Source organism: Phycodurus eques, chromosome 4, assembly GCF_024500275.1.
Source record: "Phycodurus eques isolate BA_2022a chromosome 4, UOR_Pequ_1.1, whole genome shotgun sequence".
NCBI classification, from domain to species: domain Eukaryota; kingdom Metazoa; phylum Chordata; class Actinopteri; order Syngnathiformes; family Syngnathidae; genus Phycodurus; species Phycodurus eques.
Window position 1 is genome coordinate 12,802,312 of NC_084528.1, and position 21,792 is coordinate 12,824,103.

The 21,792-nt window shown below is 42.3% G+C and overlaps 1 protein-coding gene across 3 annotated transcripts; it reads right to left on the reverse strand.

The window, feature by feature from the left end:
- Window positions 1-889: 889 nt before the first annotated feature.
- znf687a (zinc finger protein 687a) lies at window positions 890-21,627 on the reverse strand. Of its 3 annotated transcripts, XM_061673992.1 has the most exons (12): window positions 21,572-21,627; window positions 20,021-20,454; window positions 18,818-19,933; window positions 15,241-15,490; window positions 14,788-14,954; window positions 14,488-14,672; window positions 9,896-10,072; window positions 9,655-9,817; window positions 9,360-9,566; window positions 9,160-9,269; window positions 8,769-8,862; window positions 890-7,196 (listed from the first exon to the last, which is right to left on the reverse strand). In XM_061673992.1, exons 2-12 carry the CDS (start codon window positions 20,432-20,434, stop codon window positions 6,603-6,605), a joined length of 3,477 nt encoding a protein of 1,158 aa, XP_061529976.1. In that variant the 5' UTR covers window positions 20,435-20,454; window positions 21,572-21,627; the 3' UTR covers window positions 890-6,602. The 3 variants fall into 3 exon arrangements, with proteins under 3 accessions (XP_061529976.1, XP_061529974.1, XP_061529975.1); XM_061673990.1 differs by having other exon boundaries at window positions 18,818-20,454; XM_061673991.1 differs by having other exon boundaries at window positions 18,818-20,454; window positions 21,568-21,600.
- Between the last annotated feature and the right edge of the window lie 165 nt (window positions 21,628-21,792).

The window sequence follows — 21,792 nt, forward strand, 5'->3', positions numbered from 1 at the left end:
TTAAAATAATCCACGCATGCTTTTTGAAATGAAAATTGACATTTATACTAAATCCATGTTAGAGAGTCAATTCTATGGAGGTCTACGGAACCTTGAAAGAGGACATAGTATGGATTATAGTATTTAATAGGAATAGCCGAAATTGCATGTACACTATGTTTGTAGAAAAAGACAAAAGACAAAGCAAAACATGAGGCATGTTTTTCTAGAAAATGTTGGTTGAACACAAAATTGTTCAACATTTGTGGCTCTTTAAATAGTGCTTTTACATCATTAGCTGAGTCAGTTCAGTGCTCTGCAGCTAATTCGCTCTTTCACAACAAAAACAATTCAATTCACGAATTAAACTAACATGCCTTACCTGTGTGGTGGTGATTCACATAAACTCTTTATGCCTCACTTAGAAATGTCCCTATTTTCAAAGAAAATGACTTTTTAAAATTACATACATATATATATATATATATATATATATATATATATACACACAGAATAAAGTTTTCACATTTTATATTTTAACTCAATGTTATGTTTGTTTTAAAATGTGATTACAGAAACAAAACTGCTTTTCTTTCCAAAATAAGGACACTCGTATGTAACCCCCCAAATTTTGAACGGTAGTGTAAATCGACAACAGTGTGTTTTCATGGAAAATAATATTGTCTGGGTGACCCCAAACTTTTTGATCTGCGGTGTAACTTTGAAGGACAGAAATAAAAATTAATCACGTAACAATGTACCACATTTTTATTTCTATAGCTCCACAAACATTTGAGCATGTTGATTAAAACCTTGCTAAAGTATTGCATGCTCACCTGAGAATGTAATCAGAAGCTACACTAACAATTACAATAACATAGCACCTTAAAGAACATTTTGGACACAAACATATGAAAATAAGTTTTACTGAAGGCCACCTGGCAACTGATTACAATCACTTGCAGTTTGAAAGATACAAACACACAGCTATTTTAAACCAACACTCATTAGCAAACATTTTAAACATAATTCACAATACAAGTCACATTATCACTTGGGAAGGTTTTGAGATGCACTGAACACTACAAGTGATAACTGACTGTTCGAAGCAGTTTGGAATCAACTGAACGTTAAACTGACACAAAGGTGCAGTGACTCCTATGTATGTCACGGGAAACTATCCAATTTCACTTAATTGGTCTGCAAATTATTACTCATTTACTACAAATAATGTAACTTCGATCATCTATCTATGCCAGCAATGTATAATGACAGGCAAAAAAATTGCATTTGTGAATGAATTGAGACGAGATCAATATTTCAGTGTATGTTCAGAGTATACAGTGTGAACAGAAAGTTTTCAGACCCCCTTAAATTTTTCAATCTTTGTTCTATTGCAGCCATTTGTTAAAATCATTTAAGTTTTTTTTATCCTCATTAATGTAAACATACCACCCCTTATCGACAGAAAAAAAATTAATTGTTGAAATTTATGCTGATTTATTAAAAAAGAAAAACTGACCCTTTGCTCTGACACTCATATTTAACTCGGGTGCAGTCCATTTCTTCTGATCATCCTTGAGCTGGTTCTACACCGTCATTGGAGTCCAGCTGTGTTTGATTATACTGATTGGACTTGATTAGGAAAGCCACACCCCTGTCTATATAAAACCTTACAGCTCACAGTGCTTGTCAGAGCAAATGAGAATCATGAGGTCAAAGGAACTGCCTGAAGAGCTCAGAGACAGAATTGTGGCAAGGCACAGATCTGGCCAAGGTTACAAAAAAAATTCTGCTGCAGTTTAGGTTCCTAAGAGCACAGTGGCCTCCATAATCCTGAAATGGAAGACGTTTGGGACGATCAGAACCCTTCCTAGAGCTGGCTGTCCGGCAAAACTGAGCAATCGGGGTACAAGAGCCTTGGTGAGAGAGGTAAAGACGAACCCAAAGATCACCATGACTGAGCTCCAGAGATGCAGTCGGGAGATGGAAGAAAGTGCTAGAAAGTCAACCATCACTGCAGCCCTCCACCAGTCGGCGCTTTATGGCAGAGTGGCCCTGACGGAAGTCTCTCCTCAGTGCAAGACACATGAAAGCTCGCATGGAGTTTGCTAAACAAAACACACCTGAAGGACTCCAAGATGGTGAGAAATAATATTCTTTGGTCTGATGAGACCAAGATAGAAATTGTTGATCTTAATTCTAAGTGGCATGTGTGGAGAAAACCAGGCACTGCTCATCACGTATCCAATAGAGTCCCAACAGTGAAGCATGGCGGCGACAGGTTCATGCAGTGGGTGTGTTTTTCAGCTGCAGGGACAGAGATACTGCTTGCATTTGAAGAAAAGATGAATGCGACCAAGTACAGGGATATATCCTAGACGAAAACCTTCTCCAGAGTGCTCAGAACCTCAGACTGGGCCGAAAGTTCACCTTCAAAAAAGACTGACCCTAAGCACACAGCTAAAATACCGAAGGAGTGGCTTCAGAACAACTCCGTGACTGTTTTCGAATGGCCCTGCCAGAGCCCTGACTTAAACCCAATTGAGCATCTCTGCAAAGACCTGAAAATGGCTGCCCACCAATGTTCACCATCCAACCTGGCAGAACTGGAGAGGATCAGCAACGAGGAATAGCAGATGATCCCCAAATCCAGGTGTGAAAAACTTGTTGCATCATTCCCAAAAAGACTCATGGCTGTGTTAGCTCAAAAGGGTGCTTCTACTAAATACTGAGCAAAGGGTCTGAATACTTATGGCTGTGTGATATTTCAGTTTTTCCTTTTCAATAAATCTGCAAAAATGTCAACAATTCTGTTTTGTTTCCTGTCAATATAGGGTGCTTTGTGTACAGTAATGTGGAAAAAAAACTAACTTAAATGATTTTAGCAAATGGCTGCAATATAACAGAGTGAACATTTTAAGGGGGTCTGAATACTTTCCGTACCCACTGTATATACTTTTTGTGACACTTGTTTGGTGTGCTGTGAGATTTTTCTAAAAACGTAGAATGTGCGCTTTGGCTCAATAAAGGTTGGGAAACACTGGCCTAGTGAACTTGCAGAGAGGATCCATTTTTTCAAATGTTTGTTTCAGTTTTACTTTCCATTGAAGATAAACAGAGGAGTTTGGCAGGCTACTTTCTAACAACAGTGGAACCTCCAAAGTACAATTTGAATCTTTTTCTTTGGATTTTCTGTGAAGCGTCACTGTCCTGGCTGCTCAGTACAACACAACGAGTTTGACAAATAATCAAGGCAGAATGGCATGTACAGTACATTGCAAAGTCAGTTTTTCTTAAGGTGGTTCAAGCTCATGTAAAGAGACTCACTTCCCAGGAACACATAGTCACACATACGCCACATGTCAACGTTTTTAATGTATTTTTACACTTGTGTGACAACGAAAAATGTTTAAATGTCAATTCCTAATTCACGCCGCACACATGCACAATAAATGAGTGAGTAATTAGAGTTTAGTTTTCGACAGTTGATTCACTTAATTTTAATGTGGATGAACATTAAGAATGTTTAAATTTTAATTAAAATATGAAATGTTTCAGGATGGTGACAAACAAACCGATGAACTTTGGAGGATCCACTTTAAATAGATCTACCTGCACTATCTGGCACTGGCAGAGAACAATATTTAGGTATTTTCTCACTCATTCAGTAAAACATGAAGCCTTTTATATGAAAAAGGTTACTCTTAAGCAACTGTGCTCAACTGTAACATACAATTCGACATTCAGGTATTAATTATTCCAATAATTATTATCTTTGTCATGAATCATGGTACAATTTGTTTGAAACTGAATACACTGTGTTTTTCTGAGATTTCTTGAGGGGATTTGTGTGTGTGTGTGTGTGTGTGTGTGTGTGTGTGTAACGCATAGCAGCTACACATTCCCTCGTGCATGATGATGCCCCACATAGTCGCAGTTTCGACATTCGCTTTATCGCCTATCCTCCGTTATCCAGTCAAAATACGGATCATGTGATGTGTGGGCTTTTGTTGGCCATGTTGGAGGTTGCGTTCTAGATGATAAAGGCCTGAAACTCAAAGACTAGTAGACCAAATCATGTTTGTTTTCTCTGTATAACCAGGATCAGTTAATTATCCACCATGTTATAAATATTCCGGTCTCGTTAGAAGTGCAAAGATGAGTCCACAGACAGAGAACCCCTTGCCCCCACCGCTCATACACGCAACTCGCTATCAGTCAAATTACTCCATTCAAGCACCAGAGGGAACACAACAATGCGTAGACTTCGAAGGTGGCCGCGGGGATGTCCACTGGTGTGCGACGTCCCGGGAAAACAATCTATTGCTTTGGTGCCATCTGGCGGCATGTTGGTGCCAAGGAATCTATTTGAAGTAAGTTGAGCACCACAATTAGACAAAAATAGTTCTTTGCTGCTCTCCTGTGACATCCACAGGAAATTATAAACCCCTTTGGGGACGTCTATAGTGCTAGTGGGGGGTTCACTGTACAATAATTCCCTGCATTAAGGACTAAACGGCATTTTTGTTTCATGCTGTCAAACAGAAGGTAGCATTGCACAGGAACCCCCAAAGTGCAACACCCCAAAGGTTTGATTTCAACCTAAAATGTAAACCACCATTATGTGTGAAAACATATGAGACACCTACAAATATGAGCGACTTCAGTACACTGAGCAGCCAAAGTAATGTTTTTTGTGCCGCCACCATTAACAAGAGAACAAGTGTGATGAAAGCATCATGGCTGATGACCAACAAGAAATTGATAGAGGAGCTTGCATATAAACTGTTTTCTGTTCCCTCTTCATTGCGTGTTTGTCAGGCATCGTAAAACGGTGACTGTTTCGACTTTATCCATCCATCTATTTTCTTGCGCTTATCCAAGGTCGGGTCGCAGGGGCAGTAGCTTTAGCAGGGAAGCCCAGACTTCTCTCTCCCCAGCCACTTCATCCAGCTCCTCCGCGGGGCCCCCGAGGCGTTCCCAGACCAGCCGGGAGACATAGTCTCTCCCGCGTGTCCTGGGTCGTCCCCGGGGTCTCCTCACCAGGGAGGCGTCCAGGAGGCAGCATGATCAGATGCCCGAGCCACCTCATCTGGCTCCTCAATGCGGAGGAGCTGCAGCTCTACTCTGAGCCCCTCCCGGATATCTGGGCTTCTCACCTCTCTGTAAGGGAGAGCCCAGACACCCTGAGGAGGAAACTCATTTCGGCCGCTTGTATCTGGGATCCTGTTCTTTCGGTCACGACCCATAGCTCGTGACCATAGGTGAGGGTAGGAATGTAGCTCGATCGGTAAATAGCCTTTCGGCTTAGCCCCTTCTTCACTACAATGGACCGATACAAAGTCCGCATCACTGCAGACGCTGCACCGATCCGCCTGTCGATCTCACGTTTCATTCTTCCCTCACTCATAAACAAGACCCCAAGATACTCCTCCACTTGGAACAGAATCTCATCCCCGACCTGGAGAGGGCACTCCACCCTTTTCCGACTCACGACAATGGTCTCAGATATGGAGGGTGCTGATTTTCATCCCAACCGCTTCACACTCGGCTGCAAACTGCTCCAGTGAGAGCTGGCGATCACGGCTTGATGAAGCCAACAGAACCACAATACTGTGGCCACCAAACCGGACCCCTCTACGCCTCGGCTGTGCCTAGAAATTCTGTCCATAAAAGTTATGAACAGAATATGTGAAAAAGAGCAGCCTTGGCGGAGTCCAACCCTCACCGGAAACGAATCCGACTTACTGCCGGCAATGCCGACCAAACTCTTGACACTCGTCATAAAGGGACCGAACAGCCCGTATAAGGGGGTTCGGTACTCCATAGTCTCGGGAGTTGTACTTTATTTCACTTATATTATACAGTGGTTACCGGGTAGAAATGTTGATTAAAACATTGCGAGTAGAGTTAAATAAGGTTTTATGATGTTATCAGTTTGACCATGTAACAAATTACTGGGGTCAGAGGTTTACAGTCTCGGCAGACCTACATTCTTGCATAAGAATAAGTCGTCACTCTCAGTTAACACCATACTTAATGTTTTTCATTTGAGTGTTTTGTATTTACACTCAGGAAGTGCTTTTCATAAAAATATTTTCTGTAATTACGACTACGCTGTGCCTTACGTACAAACTTGGGTTACGTCATTGCCATGGAAAACCCAGGACCCCCTGTATTATTTCTTATGTTGAATTTAAAAATGAAAACAACTTCGAAGTCGACCTGCTTCATAGAATGCGTTGTGTTTAACGTTGGAGGTACCACTGTATTTGATATCCAAAGTGTCACAAATAGAAGGCTAAGGCTTATGAGAATCATCTTTCACGATGACGATGATCACAAAAACTATTTGTGCAAAATTTGGTTAAACTGCATGTCGATGGTCAAAAGGCAAAACCTTCCGTCTGTCTGCAAGAAAATCCTGCTCTATGTTGTGACAGAAAATTCACCTGACCTAAGCCTCCAATCAGGTTTGCTGGGAAAATTTTGGAGGACAACACAGACTATCTGCATCAGATCAGATTTCAGATAGGAGGTTTCGCGATTTGGCCGTCGATGTGCTGAGCCAAAAATCCTCAAGATGATAATAAGGCACCTTGTGACAGTCTACTCACATACTAGGTTGGTTTTCCCATGTTTCTTGCATTGATAAAAGCCATGCCATGAGTTCTGAAGTGCGTGTTCAGGTCCGTGGCCTTGTCAAAGTGTTTGCCGCACACTTTACAGTTCAACGCGTCGTCGTCTTCCTTGCCGTGAGTTTGAGAGGTGGGCGATGCAGGACATCTGAGAAAATTCTCATCTGGCTTCTTGCTGTTGACAGGAGATGACGCCGCACCCACGCTCTGGGCTTGGTGTTGGTCAGTGAAACCATCTCGGACCTTGTGGGTGATAAAGCGGTGGCGTGCCAGCGAGTTGGTTGAAGTGAAGCAGGCGCCGCACTGAGTGCACTGCTGCCCGCCGCCTTCCGCCGCCACTCGATGCTGGCTGATGTGCGTCTGAAACGTTGCCTGATCTTCCGTGGTGAAGCCGCAGGGGGCGCAGCGGAAACCGGACTCGGGGGGACAGTATGGGGCAACTGCAGAGGATGACCGTAACCTTTTCACGGGAGTGGACTCTTCGTCGTGCTCCGGCTTGCCGGCCGCTCGGCGTCTACGATGAGTCAGCACAGCGCCGTCGTGTTCCGACGCGCTGTCAGCCTCATCTGTGCCTACCTGCAAAAAGGATGGAAACACACTCACTGCCCAACTTATTAGGTACAACTGCTTCAAAGAAGATGCACAGATAATAATGCAAAGTTTTGATTGACACATTGATACATAGGTATAGTAAAAGTTAGAAAGTTATTTCACAGTGAAATTAGGTATATGTAGGATAGGGCACCCAGAATCGAAAACCGATTGGAACTAATGTTCTGGTTCTCCCGGAATCGTTCAGATTTTAAAAGTTCAGTTCCTAGTTTCGATGCCTACAGTCCACTGACCCTGAAGTGGCGAAAATCAACGAAGAAGAACGCTCACGAAGTCGTGCTCGTGCCCAATGGCGGGGGCGGCGAACAAATGTGTATCTTGACTTTGTTAAAATTAATGAAAAGTTGCCTCAGTGAAAGGTTTTTAGCGTTCATTTTTGTCTTCAAACCAACGTAAGCGCCGATGACAGGAAAAAAAAGCTTAACATTGGGCTAAAACTTCACTGTAGCAACTTTACATCACAATGAATTGGGACAAAATTCACATGACGTTGTCTCACAGTATCACAAACACTAAGCTTGTGCCTCATCGGTGAAAATCGGGAAAGGAATCAGCGTTTTTATAGCATTTGGTTCCATCCATTAAAGTAAAAAAACATTTTTTTTAAATCACTGGCGCCGTGTGAAGTCACTTTTCATGCCAAAATGCTGAGTTCTGGTGCGTACCCTTCAAAATAAATGGCTACAAGCTTAAAACAGGAAGTCAAGTTAAAACATGCACATATAAACCATTTGACCTGATGAAACAGCCTCAAATAAATATTTTAACAATGCTATATTTAAATTTTAGCTGAAACAATTAACGAATATTAAGTAAATTGGGTTAGTTCCACACACATTGCCTTTTAGTTCATAGGTTTGCTATCGATACTGGTTATAAAGAACCCAGAGTCAAATGTTCATTTTAGTCTATGCTGCTAAGAAAATGGATGTTCATAATTTTGACACCCATTATTTAAACCATGCAAACTTTTTTTTACCCAACCACCTGAGAGAATCGAAATCAAAAATCGTTTGGAACTGCAATCGAAATAAGGAACCGGAATCGGAGCCGCTCAAATTCAAACGATGCCCAACCCTAGTCACAGGTGTGCTGGAGCATGTCCAGGCAGACTTCGAACGGGAGGCAGCGTAGACCTTGGACTGCTCGCCAAACAATCGCAGGGCAGATACAGTATAAACAAACAACCATTTACACTCATGTTCACATCGATGGACTTAGTCTTCAATAGACCTAAAAATTCACAATTTTGGAATTTGGAAGGAAGCTGGAGTAGGCGGAGAAACCCCACGAAAGCACAGGAAGTAAATGAAAACTTCACACAGGAAGGTCAGAGCTGAGATTCAAACCATCAACTTCAGAGTTGTGTTTGGCAACATGAGGGCAAAACGTGCTGTTTTACACAACTCCAAACTATAACCCCAATGAAACATTTTTCAATTAATAATTCTCTTACAAAGTAAATCAAATATGAACATTAAAGAATCACATTTTATCATCATACTTAATGTTGTGGTAAGAGAACTTATGGCTTACCTCCTGGCTCATGGCTTCGGTGCCGTGTCGAAGCTGGATGTGTTTGTCTAACATCGCTCTGCTGCTGAATGTTTTCTTGCTGCCTGTACAGAACCTTCAAGCACAAGCAATGTTGAATGTATTGACTAATGTGAGTGCAATGAAAAAATATCATCAACTACATAAATTCCTTTCCTATGCGCCACATCAATAGAAAATGCTATCATAACCCATACAACAATATATGGAAGAGGAAGCGGCAAACGAATACTGAAAATGGTGAATCTAATTACATTTATACTCAATTTAAATAATGTCAAATTATTATTATTTTTTTATTTTTTTTTACACCCAGGGAAGTCCTGGTGTAGACGATAGCTTGTATAAAGTGTAGCAGCAGTGCATCACTCACTGGCAGCGGAAGCGACTCATGTCTTTGTGTTTGTCGCGGACATGGCGTCTCAGACTGGACGTGGAGGAGAAGGAGCTCTCACATTTCTTGCAAGGAAAGCTCTTCAAGACCTAAAAGCACACACACACGGCGAAATGAAAATACCTGCTGTGTGACTGGATCAGACTAAAAAAATAAATAAATCATGTTAGCTTCATGACCTTGCCATGTTGTTTCGCCATATGGCTGACAAACTCTTCAGCGTCAGTGTAGCATTCGTGGCAGTGAACGCACTTCCACCCTGTGGTGGCGATCGTCGTATCTGCATTAACTTCCTCCATGCCGTCTTCCCCATCTGAACTCTCTTGTTTGACTACAGGCTTAGGACACAAAGAAGCAGCAGCTGTGGTGGAGGATGAATTGTGGCTCTGAAGAATAAGACAAAATAAATACAGTTTAAAAGTGAATGCGGCTTGCACAAGTGAGTAATAACTACAACAAGAAGCATCAGCATACCTTGACATGTTCCATTAGTACACTTCTTTGATGAAACATCTTGGTGCACTCTGGACATTTATAAACATGAACCTTTTGATTGCTTAAGTGTGTCTCAAAGTGGACGTAAAGCAAGGACTTGTGAGTGAAAACTGTATCACACATCACACATTTGTAGATCAACCTGTGAGAAATTTAAAAAGTTGTGTTGTTAGAGGGCACTCTGTATACGTGAACGTGTAACCTGTGGCCTACGGCGTACATGGCCTGGCCCTCGGTTAACGCGGGATGCTGCGTGCTGATGTGACTTTGTACACTGGGCGCGGATTTGAATGCCATGGGACAGGTGGGGCACTTGTGGAAAATATCACAGTGGGCCTGTTGGATGTGACCCTTCACCGAGTTCAGCCCTCCGAACACCACCAGGCAACTGGAGCATCTGCACCGACAAAAACAAAAGCACTCAATAGAAGTTTGCATCACCATCAAGGGCAAACTATAATGGCAGATAAAATGAAATAAAATTCCTCCCTCCTCTTTACAGTAGATATATAATATATCGTTCAGTAAAACACCTTCCTGTACACCCTCTCCATTAGGTGCCTCACTCGCTGTTTTGTAACACAGCAGCGATTTAATGTTTCGCCATCATGTCCTAAAAAACAAAAAGAACACCATGCACTGAAATAGCAAAAAAGAAAAACGAGTGTGACAACGCAAAAAGAAAAGGCATTGTTCATAGTACGCATGCCATCCACACGCTGCTCAAAATAAAAGCCTAAGAGTAACTTCTGTAAGAAAGTATCCTGTCCCAGGAATTGGAATCTAAAGTTGCATTTAAAAAATAAAGTTTATTTGAAATCTGCATAAATGATTGGAAAAAAATATATATATATATATATATATATATATATATATATATATATATATATATATATATATATATATAAAATAATCTCTTTTCCAATTCCAAAACCAGTCCAGTTCTGGGGCACACGAGACCGCTCCAGGTCTCCACCAAAAGAAGGGCCATACAGATCTGGTGTTGTATTTCAAAATAAAAGTTCTCTGAAATCTGTGTATTCAACGATGAATTTACCTGATTTTAAAAATTATTAAATATAACCCATATGGTAATACAAGTCCAGCCCAGTTCAGGGGGACACTCAACTTGGTGGAGTGCTGGGCTGATCTAGTGTCCCCCAGAACCGGACTAGTCTTGAAATACCAAATAAATTGGTATTTCCAAATAAACAATATAAATTGGTATTTCCAAATAAATTGGTATTTCAAGACCAGTAATAATAATAAAATAAAATCTGAGATAACAGTTTTGTTGACATCTTTTTAAAGTTTCAGGATTACATTTTAAAATAAAATGATCTAAAATCACCCTTTTTTCTTCAGGTCTATATTCTGAACAGAAGGGAGGAGGGGGAATCTATCAATTATTATCAATATCGAATGATATGAAATACTTCCATCCATCCATTTTCTTTACCGCTTATCCTCACTAGGGTCGCAGGCGAGCTGGAGCCTTTCCCAGCTATCTTCGGGCGGGAGGCGGGGTTCACCCTGAACTGGTCGCCAGCCAATCGCAGGGCAAATATAAACAAACAACCATTCACACTGTCAGATTTCGCTTACCCGCAGGACTAATCGGGAGAAATGTCCTGACCGACTCTTCGTTTAAAGGGTCGAGCTCCCCCCTTTTCCCTTACCCGCACCAACACCGTACGAGCAAGGGGACGAGGAGCTGTTAAGCCGGTGTCAAGATGAATTCGCCTAGGTGTGCTAACTGCCTTTAGTTTTACGGAGCCAATCCGGTCTGCCCTCACTAATCACCCCTTGATGAGTAACCGCACCGAGTGAAAGGGTAATTAAAAGGAGTACTCCATTTTTACAGCAGCTTCATCCCTTAAAAATCGTTTGCACTTGTTAAAGACCTAGTAAATTTAACAATCCTTGTTAGGACCGTACGGATTTGTTTTTGGTATTAAGCCGAAGTGATATAGATGAGTTACCTTTTTTGGGATATTGATCACATTCACACCTGCGTGCAATTAGAGTCTTCAATTAACCTACTATGCACGTTTTTGGGATGTGGGAGGAAACCGGAGTCCCCGAAGAAAACTCACGCAGGCACGGGGAGAACATGCAAACTCAACACAGCCGGGCCGGGATTTGAACCCCGGTCCTCAGAACTGTGAGGCAGACGTGCTAACCAGTTACTCACCGTGCCGCTACATATAAAATACTTATATTGTGATAAATTGTTCAGACATATCGCTCAGCCCTGTGAGCACGTCTACGATTTCCCACACGGGGTAACGTAAACATTGCTAGCTAATTTAATATAGGCTACCACCAGTAGTACGTATTGTAGTAGAACATATTGTAATGCCAGACAGTTGGTCAAGAATAGACACAGCTGTCACTTTATTGACCAAATGGTAACAAAATAAACATGTAATTAGCACATTCATACACTAACTGCACGGCCACAATTGACACCCAGGGACGGACCGCACAGACCGGCTAACGCAGGGGTCACCAACCTTTTCGAAACCGAAAGGTACTTCTTGGGTTGTGATTAATGCGAAGGGCTACCAGCTTGATACACACTTCTGAAATAACAAATTTACCTATGAATTAACAATATTAATTTATGTGAAGACAGTGATCATGTTAATGAATTCTCACAATAATTAGAAGAGATAAATATCAATATGCTACACTTTATTTTTACAGATCTCAGCCAGTGTCTACATTTTCAAATGATCTCTTGTACAACATTCCTAGAAAATCACCACGTCCCATTACTAGTGAGCTATTTTAGAACAGGCCCGCAGGCTACTCGTGCTGTCCTTGTGGGGCTACGTGGTGCCCACCCGTGAGCCAGGTCACAGGCAGCCGCTACACTGACCTCACAGCCGCCAACTCTATACTCTCATTCAGAGTCCCATGTCACTCATCAGGCCAGGCCCTGACTTTTAGAGCCACACACTTTTAGTCACAGATACTAAAGTACAGAGCGTGAGGATGGGAGCCCAAGTGGACAAAAACTATACCTGCACCTCACACAGATGACCAGAGACCAATCCAGGATGTACCCCGACTCTCATCCAAAGTGATCTATGATAGGCTCAAGCTCCCTCGCAATCGTACAGAAATGGATGGATGAAGGATCTGGCATTTATGTAAAATAGAGACAACTAGTGGCACAACCCATTTTCTCTTCTGTGGGGGAAAAAAGAGGTGCCTATTTTAGCTGCGCCGCATGTACAGTGGGGCAAAAAAAGTATTTAGTCAGCCACCAATTGGTCAAGTTCTCCTACTTAAAAATATGAGGCCTGTAATTTTCATCATAGGTATACCTCACTTATGAGACAAAATGAGGGGGGGGGGGAAGAAAATCACATTGATTTAAAAAAACTAATATTAACAAATTATGGTGGAAAATAAGTATTTGGTCATCTCCAAACAAGCAAGATTTCTGGCTCTCACAGACCTGTAACTTCTTCTTTAAAAGGCTCCTCTGTCCTCCACTCATTACCTGTATTAATGTCACCTGTTTGAACTCTTATCAGTATAAAAGACACCTGTCCACAACCTCAAACAGTCACACTCCAAACTCCACTATGGCCAAGGCCAAAGAGCTGTCAAAGGACACCAGAAACAAAATTGTAGACCTGCACCAGGCTGGGAAGACTGAATCTGCAATAGGTAAGCAGCTTGGTTGTGAAGAAATCAACTGTGGGAGCAATTATTAGAAAATGGAAGACATACAAGACCACTGATAATCTCCCTCGATCTGGGGCTCCACGCAAAATCTCACCCCGTGGGGTCAAAATGATCACAAGAACGGTGAGCAAAAATCCCAGAACCACATGGGGGGACCAAGTGAATGACCTGCAGAGAGTTGGGACCAAAGTAACAAAGGCTACCATCAGTAAGACAGTACACTGCCAGGGACTCAAATCCTGCAGTGCCATACGTCTCCCCCTGCTTAAGCCAGGACATGTCCAGGCCCGTCTGAAGTTTGCTAAAGAGCATTTGGATGATCCAGAAGAAGATGTGGAGAATGTCATATGGTCAGACAAAACCAAAATAGAACTTTTTGGTAAAAACTCAACTTGTCGTGTTTGGAGGATAAAGAATGCTGAGTAGCATCCAAAGAACACCATGTCTACTGTGAAGCATGGGGGTGGAAACATCAGGCTTTGGGGCTTTTTTTCTGCAAATGGACGAGGATGACTGATCCATGTAAAGGAAAGAATGAATGGGGCCATGTATCGTGAAATTTTGAGTGAAAACCTCTTTCCATCAGCAAGGGCATTGAAGAAGAAACGTGGCTGGGTCTTTCAACATGATAATGATCCCAAACACACCGCCTGGGCAATGAAGGAATGGCTTCGTAAGAAACATTTCAAGGTCCTGGAGTGGCCGAGCCAGTCTCCAGATCTCAACGCCAAAGAAAATCTTTGGAGGGAGTTGAGAAAGTCTTTGTTGCCCAGAGACAGCCTCAAAACATCACTGCTCTAGAGGAGATCTGCATGGAGGAATGGGCCAAAACACCAGCAACAATGTGTGAAAAACTTGTGAAGACTTACAAAAAATGTCAATATCAGATCATCTGCAACCCATTTATGTTTAGAGTAATGTTATAAGATGCCTTTGTAATGATATTAGTGTTTTGGGATCATAGTTTGTGATATATTTGCAGTTTAAACTATGAATACATGCAATTAGTTTTTTTTAGGGAGGAGCATTGATTACTCATATTTTTCATTGAGCTTTACTGTATTCACCAAAGACGACTAACTGAACAGACAAGGTCAACTGATAACATACCTGTACCCAATGCGTCGTGAAAAGTGCAAACAAGCGTGATCCAGATGTGCTTGAAAGAGCGCCTGCTTCGCCGTGCCGCCACACTCGGGGCAGACGCAGGGCAGGCTGCCTTGATGGATTCGCTGATGAGCCGCCGCACTGCAGGCATTGGGCAGCAGCATAGGAGGGGAGCATTCCATGCATGGCTGGAGAAAAGGAAGAAGAGGAGGAAGAGAAGCAAGAAGAAGAAGCAGAAGAATAACTGAGTCAAAGCTTGTGTGTACATTTCAAGAGGAAAAAAAATGTACACATACGACTCACTGTGCTTTCAGCCTGTTTGATTTCTTGGAAATGCTGGACCACCTCCTTTTTGCTGCTGAACTGAGTTTGACATTCTGGGCATTTATTACCGATGTGCTGCACTGCGTCTGTTTTCTTGTTAGGGGTCGCTTGATGTGGCTGCGCTTTGGCTTGGAGTGTGGATTGTCCTAAAACAGATGATGACAGTTCATGTAATGGAACCAACCACTCATTTCACACACAACCTGTTCTAAAACGCTGGTCGGCATGCATGAACTTTAGCTATTCCCATTGGAAATAATATAAAGTGAATTCATCGTTTCCAAGGTCCATGTTTTTTAAATAATACTTTACATATGTATTTTTCTGAATTGTTCGGTCTTAGGGGCATTTGAATTCAGAGGTTCCAGCATAGCATCAAAAAGCAAGCATGTTCAGAAAACCAACAGCAGTACAGAAATTGTCACCACTGACCATTGAGTTCATTCTGGCTTATCATCTGCTCCAACGGCACTGGTTTCATGACCAGGTGCGAGCACTGCATGATCAGGCCTCGCTCCTTGTGCTCCCGGGCATGTAATAGCAGGCTGCATTTGTTGTAGAAGGCAAGCCTCTTGGCGCAGTGGTTGCACGTCACCTCGATGCGCAGCGACCGCCGATCGTAGTGGCGGGCCAGACTCTGCTCCAGGGCAAAGGCGTCGCCGCACTCCAAACACCGGTAACCCTGCAAAAAGGTCACAGACATGTGACTTCTTGTATGGGGTTTATGTTCGGCCAGTAAAAACATGATCCAGTGTTAAAAGTTATAGGCTTAAAGCTGGCCAGTGGCCTCGTGGTCACCAGGGTTGTTTGATTGAAATCATCATCACAACTGATGATGATTTAAATCAAGCCCAATCAAACATTTTCGATTCCCTTTAACAAATATTAAGAGAAATCTTCTATTTAAAATGTGTTTTCAAGTACTAATTTCCAATAATTGCATTAATACTCAAAATGCTGCTGCTCGCCTGGAGCACGTACAAGGGAGCACATACAGTCCCCTCCAAAAAGTATTTTAACAGCAAGGTCAATTCCTTTGTTTTTGTTGTATACTGAAGACATTTGCGTTCCAGATCAAAAGATTAATATGAGACAAAGGTTCAGAATTCCAGCTTTTATTTCGTGGTATTTACATCTAGGTGTTAAACAACTGGCGGCACGGTGGTCGACTGGTTTGAGCGTCAGCCTCACAGTTCTGAGGAGTGGGGTTCAATCCCCGGCCCCGCCTGTGTGGAGTTTGCATGTTCTCCCCGTGCCTGCGTGGGTTTTCTCCGGGCACTCCGGTTTCCTCCCACATCCCAAAAACATGCATGAAATGGAGACTCTAAATTGTCCGTAGGGGTGAATGTGAATGTGAATGCGAATGGTTGTTTGTTTGTATGTGCCCTGCGATTGGCTGGCAACCAGTTCAGGGTGTACCCCGCCTCCTGCCCGATGATAGCTGGGATAGGCTCGAGCACGCCTGCGACCCTAGTGAGGAGTAGCGGCTCAGAAAATGGATGGATGGATGGATGTTAAACAACTCAGAACAGAGCACCTTTTGTTTGAAGCCACCCACTGTTCAAGTGAGCAAACGTATTGGGACATAATTAAATTAACAAAGTGAATAACATTTAATATTTGGTGGCATAACCCTTACTTGCAATAACTGCATCAAGCCTGCGACCCATTGACTTCACCAGACTGTTGCATTCTTCATCTGAAATGCTCTTCCAAGCCTTTACTGCAGCCTCTTTCAAGTTGGTCTGGCTCTTGGTTTGGTTTGTTTCTGGGGGTTTCTCCCTTCAGTCTCCTCTTCAGGAGGTAAAATCCATGCTCTATTGGGTTAAAGTCCAGTGATTGACTTGGACAGTCTAAGAACTTCCACTTTTCCTCCTGATGAAGTCCTTTGTTGGGTTGGCAGTGGGTTTTGCGCCATTGTCTTGTTGCATGAAGCTTCTCCCGATTAGTTTGGATGCATTTTTCTGTAAATTGCCAGACAAAATGGTTTTGTAGTCTTCAGAATTCATTCTGCTGCTACCATCATGAGTTACATCATCAATAAAGAATAGCGAGCCCGTTCAAGAAGCAGTCATGCAAACCCAAGCCATGACATTACCCCCACCATGCTTCACAGACGAGCTTGTGTGTTTTGGCTCATAAGTAGATCCTTTCTTTCTCCAGACTTTGGCCTTTCTGTCACTTTGTTAGAGGTTAATCTTTGTCTCATCAGTCCATAAAACCTTGTTCCAAAACTTTTGTGGCTCATCTCTGTATTTCTTTGGAAAACCCAACCTGGCCTTCCGATTTTTTTTGCTGATGAGTGGTTTGTATCTTGTGGTATGGCTTGTATATTTTTTCTCTAGAAGTCTTCTTCAAACAGTGGATTGTGATACCTTCACCCCTGCCTTGTGGAGGTTGGAACTTATGTCACCAGCTATTGTCTTTGGGTGTTTCTTCACAGCTCTCACAATGTTTCTGTCATTAACTACTGCTGATACCCTTGGCCGACTTGCTCGATGCCTGTTGCTCAGTACACCAGTAGTTTATTTCTTTTTCAGGACATTCCAAATTGTTGTATTGGATTTGCCCAATGTTTGTGCAATAGCTCTGATAAATTTTCCCTCCTCTTAGCTTCAAAATGGTTTGCTATTCTCCCATAGACAGCTCTCTGCTCTTCATGTTGGTCAACAACAAATGCAGTTTTCACAGGTGAAACCCAAAGCCAAAAACAAGCACTAATGTTTAAGCAATCAATCTAAAAGGCAACACCTGAGCAACTAGAAACACCCATCAGTCACATGTTCTAATATTTTTTCTCACTTGAAAAGTGGGTGGCTTCAAACAAAAGGTGCTCTCTTCTGAGCTGTTTAACACATCGAGATGTAAATACCATGAAAAAAAGCTGGAATTCTGAACTTTTTTCTCATATTCATCTTTTGATCTGAAACCCAAATGGTTTCAGTATACAACAAAAACAAACGAATTGACCTTGCTGTTCCAATACATTTGGAGGGGATTTAATTCTGATTCTGGCCCCCCTCTGCTGGCTGGCTTGGCATTTTAGAATCCATTTCAAGGTTCTGTTATTTGTTTTTAAATCTCTAAATGATGTCACCCTGCCTTACCTCTCTAAGTTGCTCTATCCCTACACTCTCACCTGATGCCTCAGATCAGCTGACCAGCTGCTTCTGGAAGTACTGAGGTCTAAGCGGAAGCTCAGAGGGGATAGAGCTTATTCTGTTGCTGCTCCCACGCTTTGGATCGATCTCCCTACACGCATGAAACAAACCCCCTCACTGTCCATTTTTAAAAATCATCCTAAAACCCATGTTCATTCTTTGGATTTAACTGGACAAGAGACTCTTTGTTTTACTGTTTTTAAATGTTTCATGTTTAATTGTTTTATATCTTACGTTTTATTTTTATTTGTGTACAGCACTTTGTTTCAGCTGTGGTTGTTTCTTGAAGTGCTGCATAAATCAAGTTAAGGTGAGCTGAGTCATCATATATGGTATGGCCCGGACTAGGCAATGCCAGGTAATCCAGTTTCAAATGAAAATAAAGATTAACTAACCTTCCTTCGTTCCAGTCTAATAATACTACAAATCCTAACCCGCTCCACTTGTTAATACCCATTACAAATATTCAAATACACGTGATAATACAGTATATCTCCAACTTGATAACTGTACCCATTCCTGATCATAATACCCACTAAAAATGGTACCTGTTCCATATAATAGTACCTATTAAAAATACCTACCCTTTTCCTCATTCACCCTTCCAATACCTGTGTATCGCTTATATTTTTACTTGTATAGATCACATGGAACAATTCCATAAGAGATCCATTTTAACATACATTTTAGTTAAAGTGTAATTAATTAAAATAAGATATTTTTAATGTAAAAAAATCTGATTCAATTTTTAAAGGATAAAATTTAAATTTTTAACAGATTTCTTTTATCAGGATTTTTTTTTTTTTTTTTTTTTTTTTAAATTTACCCCTTGTTGAAACCAAGCCTACCTGAGCAGGCAGAGGAAGGCCCCACTCAGCAGGAGGCGGTGAGCTCAGGTCAGGTTTATAGCTGGGCAGCAGGTTCTTATTGGTGAGAATCTTGTTGAAGCTTGCCACCAAGTTGGTCTGGCTTTTGGATATGATGGCCCCGCCGCTGTTGACTATGGAGGCGGGTCGGCTGCTGCCCTGAGGTGAACTCTGGAGAGTCTTGTGACCTAGGCAGCGCAGGTTGACACCACCAGGTCTGGTCGTTGAGGCCGTCATGGAAGGAAGAGATGCGGTTTTGGCTATGCTGACGACTGTGGGGGAGGCTTTAGGTTTGATGGCCACCGAGCGTTTTTCTTTGAGTGTCATTTCTGGAAGCCCTGCAAGTGACTGGTAGGAGCCCCCCCTCTTTGATCTTGTATTGCGAGCCTGTGGGGAAGATTTCGCACCTTTAGAATTTGCTCTTGGACCTCTTTTAAGTGTTGTCTTGGTTAAACTCCCTGCGGGCACTTTGATTTTAACCTTGAGGGGCAACAAGTTGGTTGGACATGGTTTTGCAGACACAGTGTTAGAAGATGATGTCTCATTTACAGTTTGACCATCTCCTACAGTCTTTCCACTATCATTCGGTGTGTCATTTTGGCGTGGCGCACTGTCCATATTCTCCTTGCCTGACTCAGGACTTGTCTTGGGAAACGCAAGCCCCATCTCACTAGGCGGTGGACTCTCAGGGGAGTCCCGCTCATCGATCACATGCTCTGGGTATTTCTCCTCTTGCACGGGCGCCAAGTGACAGTTCTGTGGGCCCGGCAGCTGGGGGGCAGAAAGGGAAATGGGCTTCCCCTGCTGCTCAGTCAACGCCTCAAGAAAGGCGCTGCTAGAAGAATGTGGAAGAGTGCACAAGGTGGTCTCAGGAGAGATGCATAGCTCAGGTTGACGTCTTATGCTGTGTGTCAACTTTGGAGGCGACGGCATGACGGATTCTGGGCTTTCGTGGATCACCAGCGGGCTTCCCAAGTCTGGTTCCGAGTCATCCTCATCCAAGTGCGTGGCATTCTTTTTGCAAACACCCCCGTTGTGTGGTAAAGGAGAAGATGGCGCATGAGGAAGGTGTGGTTCCTCCTTCTGATGGACGCCAGACTGCGGAGAGGAATTAATGGATAATTGAGTGGAATCCAGTTGCGAATGGGGCTTCAAACAGATCACATTTTCAATCACATTCCTGACCGATCCAACCGCCATCGCATTCCCTTCATCGTCATCGTTCAACTGTTGCCACGGTGCTGTACTGGATCCTTGCTGGTCATTAGCACCAGACCCATTAAACCCATTGGCAATATGGGCAGCAGACGTGGTGTCATCCATCTTGACATGTGAGTCTAAAAGAGTGTTTGTGGGATTGCGTTTTACTCCTCCATCATCATCATCATCATCTTCACAGGGTCGCACAGTGTTCATTACTATAACACTGACAGCAGGAGGCTCAGTGTGTGAGGTGGGTGAGCCTGGGAAGGAAGATGAACTTTTTCTTTCATTAGCAGACACCTCGTCCTCTTCTGGACTCGACTGGATGGCATCAATGTCAGGAATATCAAACGCTGCCAGCAAATCATCAAAGTCTGGGGTCTTCACGTCCCCCATTGCCCGTGTGCTGATCAAATCTGTCCAGGCAAAACAAGAGTTAGGCAAAAGTAATTTGTAAAGGAGCTTTGCTGTATCATGTTCATTTTCCATATTCACCATATGTCAAGAATATGTATCCTCATCATGATTGTCTAAATGTAATTCTGAACTTCAAATCTTTTCAAAATGTATTAAGTCTGCCTGACCTTAACAAATAAATGATGAATGTGTATTCAATGTTTCAGAGAAAAGGGGAACGTGTACTTTATATGCTACATTGCAAGTACTTGTTTTTGTGGGTGCAGATCTCACACCTGTGTCAAGCCACCCTCTGACCTCTGTATGACTTCTGTTCCTCATTTTTAGTTTGTATGAACATTCTTATGCTGTTTTACTCTTTCACTGTTTTGATATTCCACATTACCCTTCAAAGACCAACAGGTGTATGTTTTTGCAAGAAACTGCAAATGTGGTGGAATCACAGACAATTCTTTGGGCTGATTCAAGCTCCCTCTTTAACACTATCAGCGTATAGTTTCAAATTCTCAAAATTTAACAGAACTTTCCCTGATTTAACACACACCGGTGAATCGATTTAGGTCGTGTCAAATCTGACCCGCACAGCCTCAGTGTACAGAAACTTTCAAGCGCCTGTATAAAAAGATTTTTTTTTAATATTTTCATTTTAGTGTATTTTTGGTCACTTTCGGGGAAAAAATGACATTTAGGATATTATGATATTATTCTTCCGGTCAAATGTCAATACGGACCAGTATGTGAGTAGGCATCCAGTAAACTCTAAAGAAGGCGACAATATTTAGTTGTGCCTGGTTGCGGTCGAATAGCAAATGTAAACTTACATTTGTCAGGTTTAGAATTAAAAAAAACAAAACAAAGAAAACCCCAGCATTTTTCAACGTAGCTTACTATAGATAGTTAATTTTCCCAGTGATGATTCAACAAGTGGTTCCTTTGGCTAACAGCTCAACTTTAGCATGCCACGGCTAGCTGGCCATGCTAGCGTCAAAGTCGAAAAGTGTTTTATAAGCGAGACACTCTGCTAACGTTCCACTGTGTTGTGTTTAATGTATGTTACAGGTGGTACTGGTTAAGTAGATCATTCACGTATTTACGTTTTTAATTGGAATTACCTACTAGTGAGCGTAGCTGAATCCTGACTTTCCTCTCGGACGCGCAAATAATACGTCACCACGTTCCGCTTCCGCGACGGTAATTCCGGAACTACACGTTTTGCACAAGTTAGTGGCAAGTCGTGTTCAGTCATATTTTCTGCTTAAAGAATTTTTTATTTCATAAATAAAAACTGCCTTGGAAAATAACTTATATTTCATTAATGTACTTTGATTTTTCAGGTA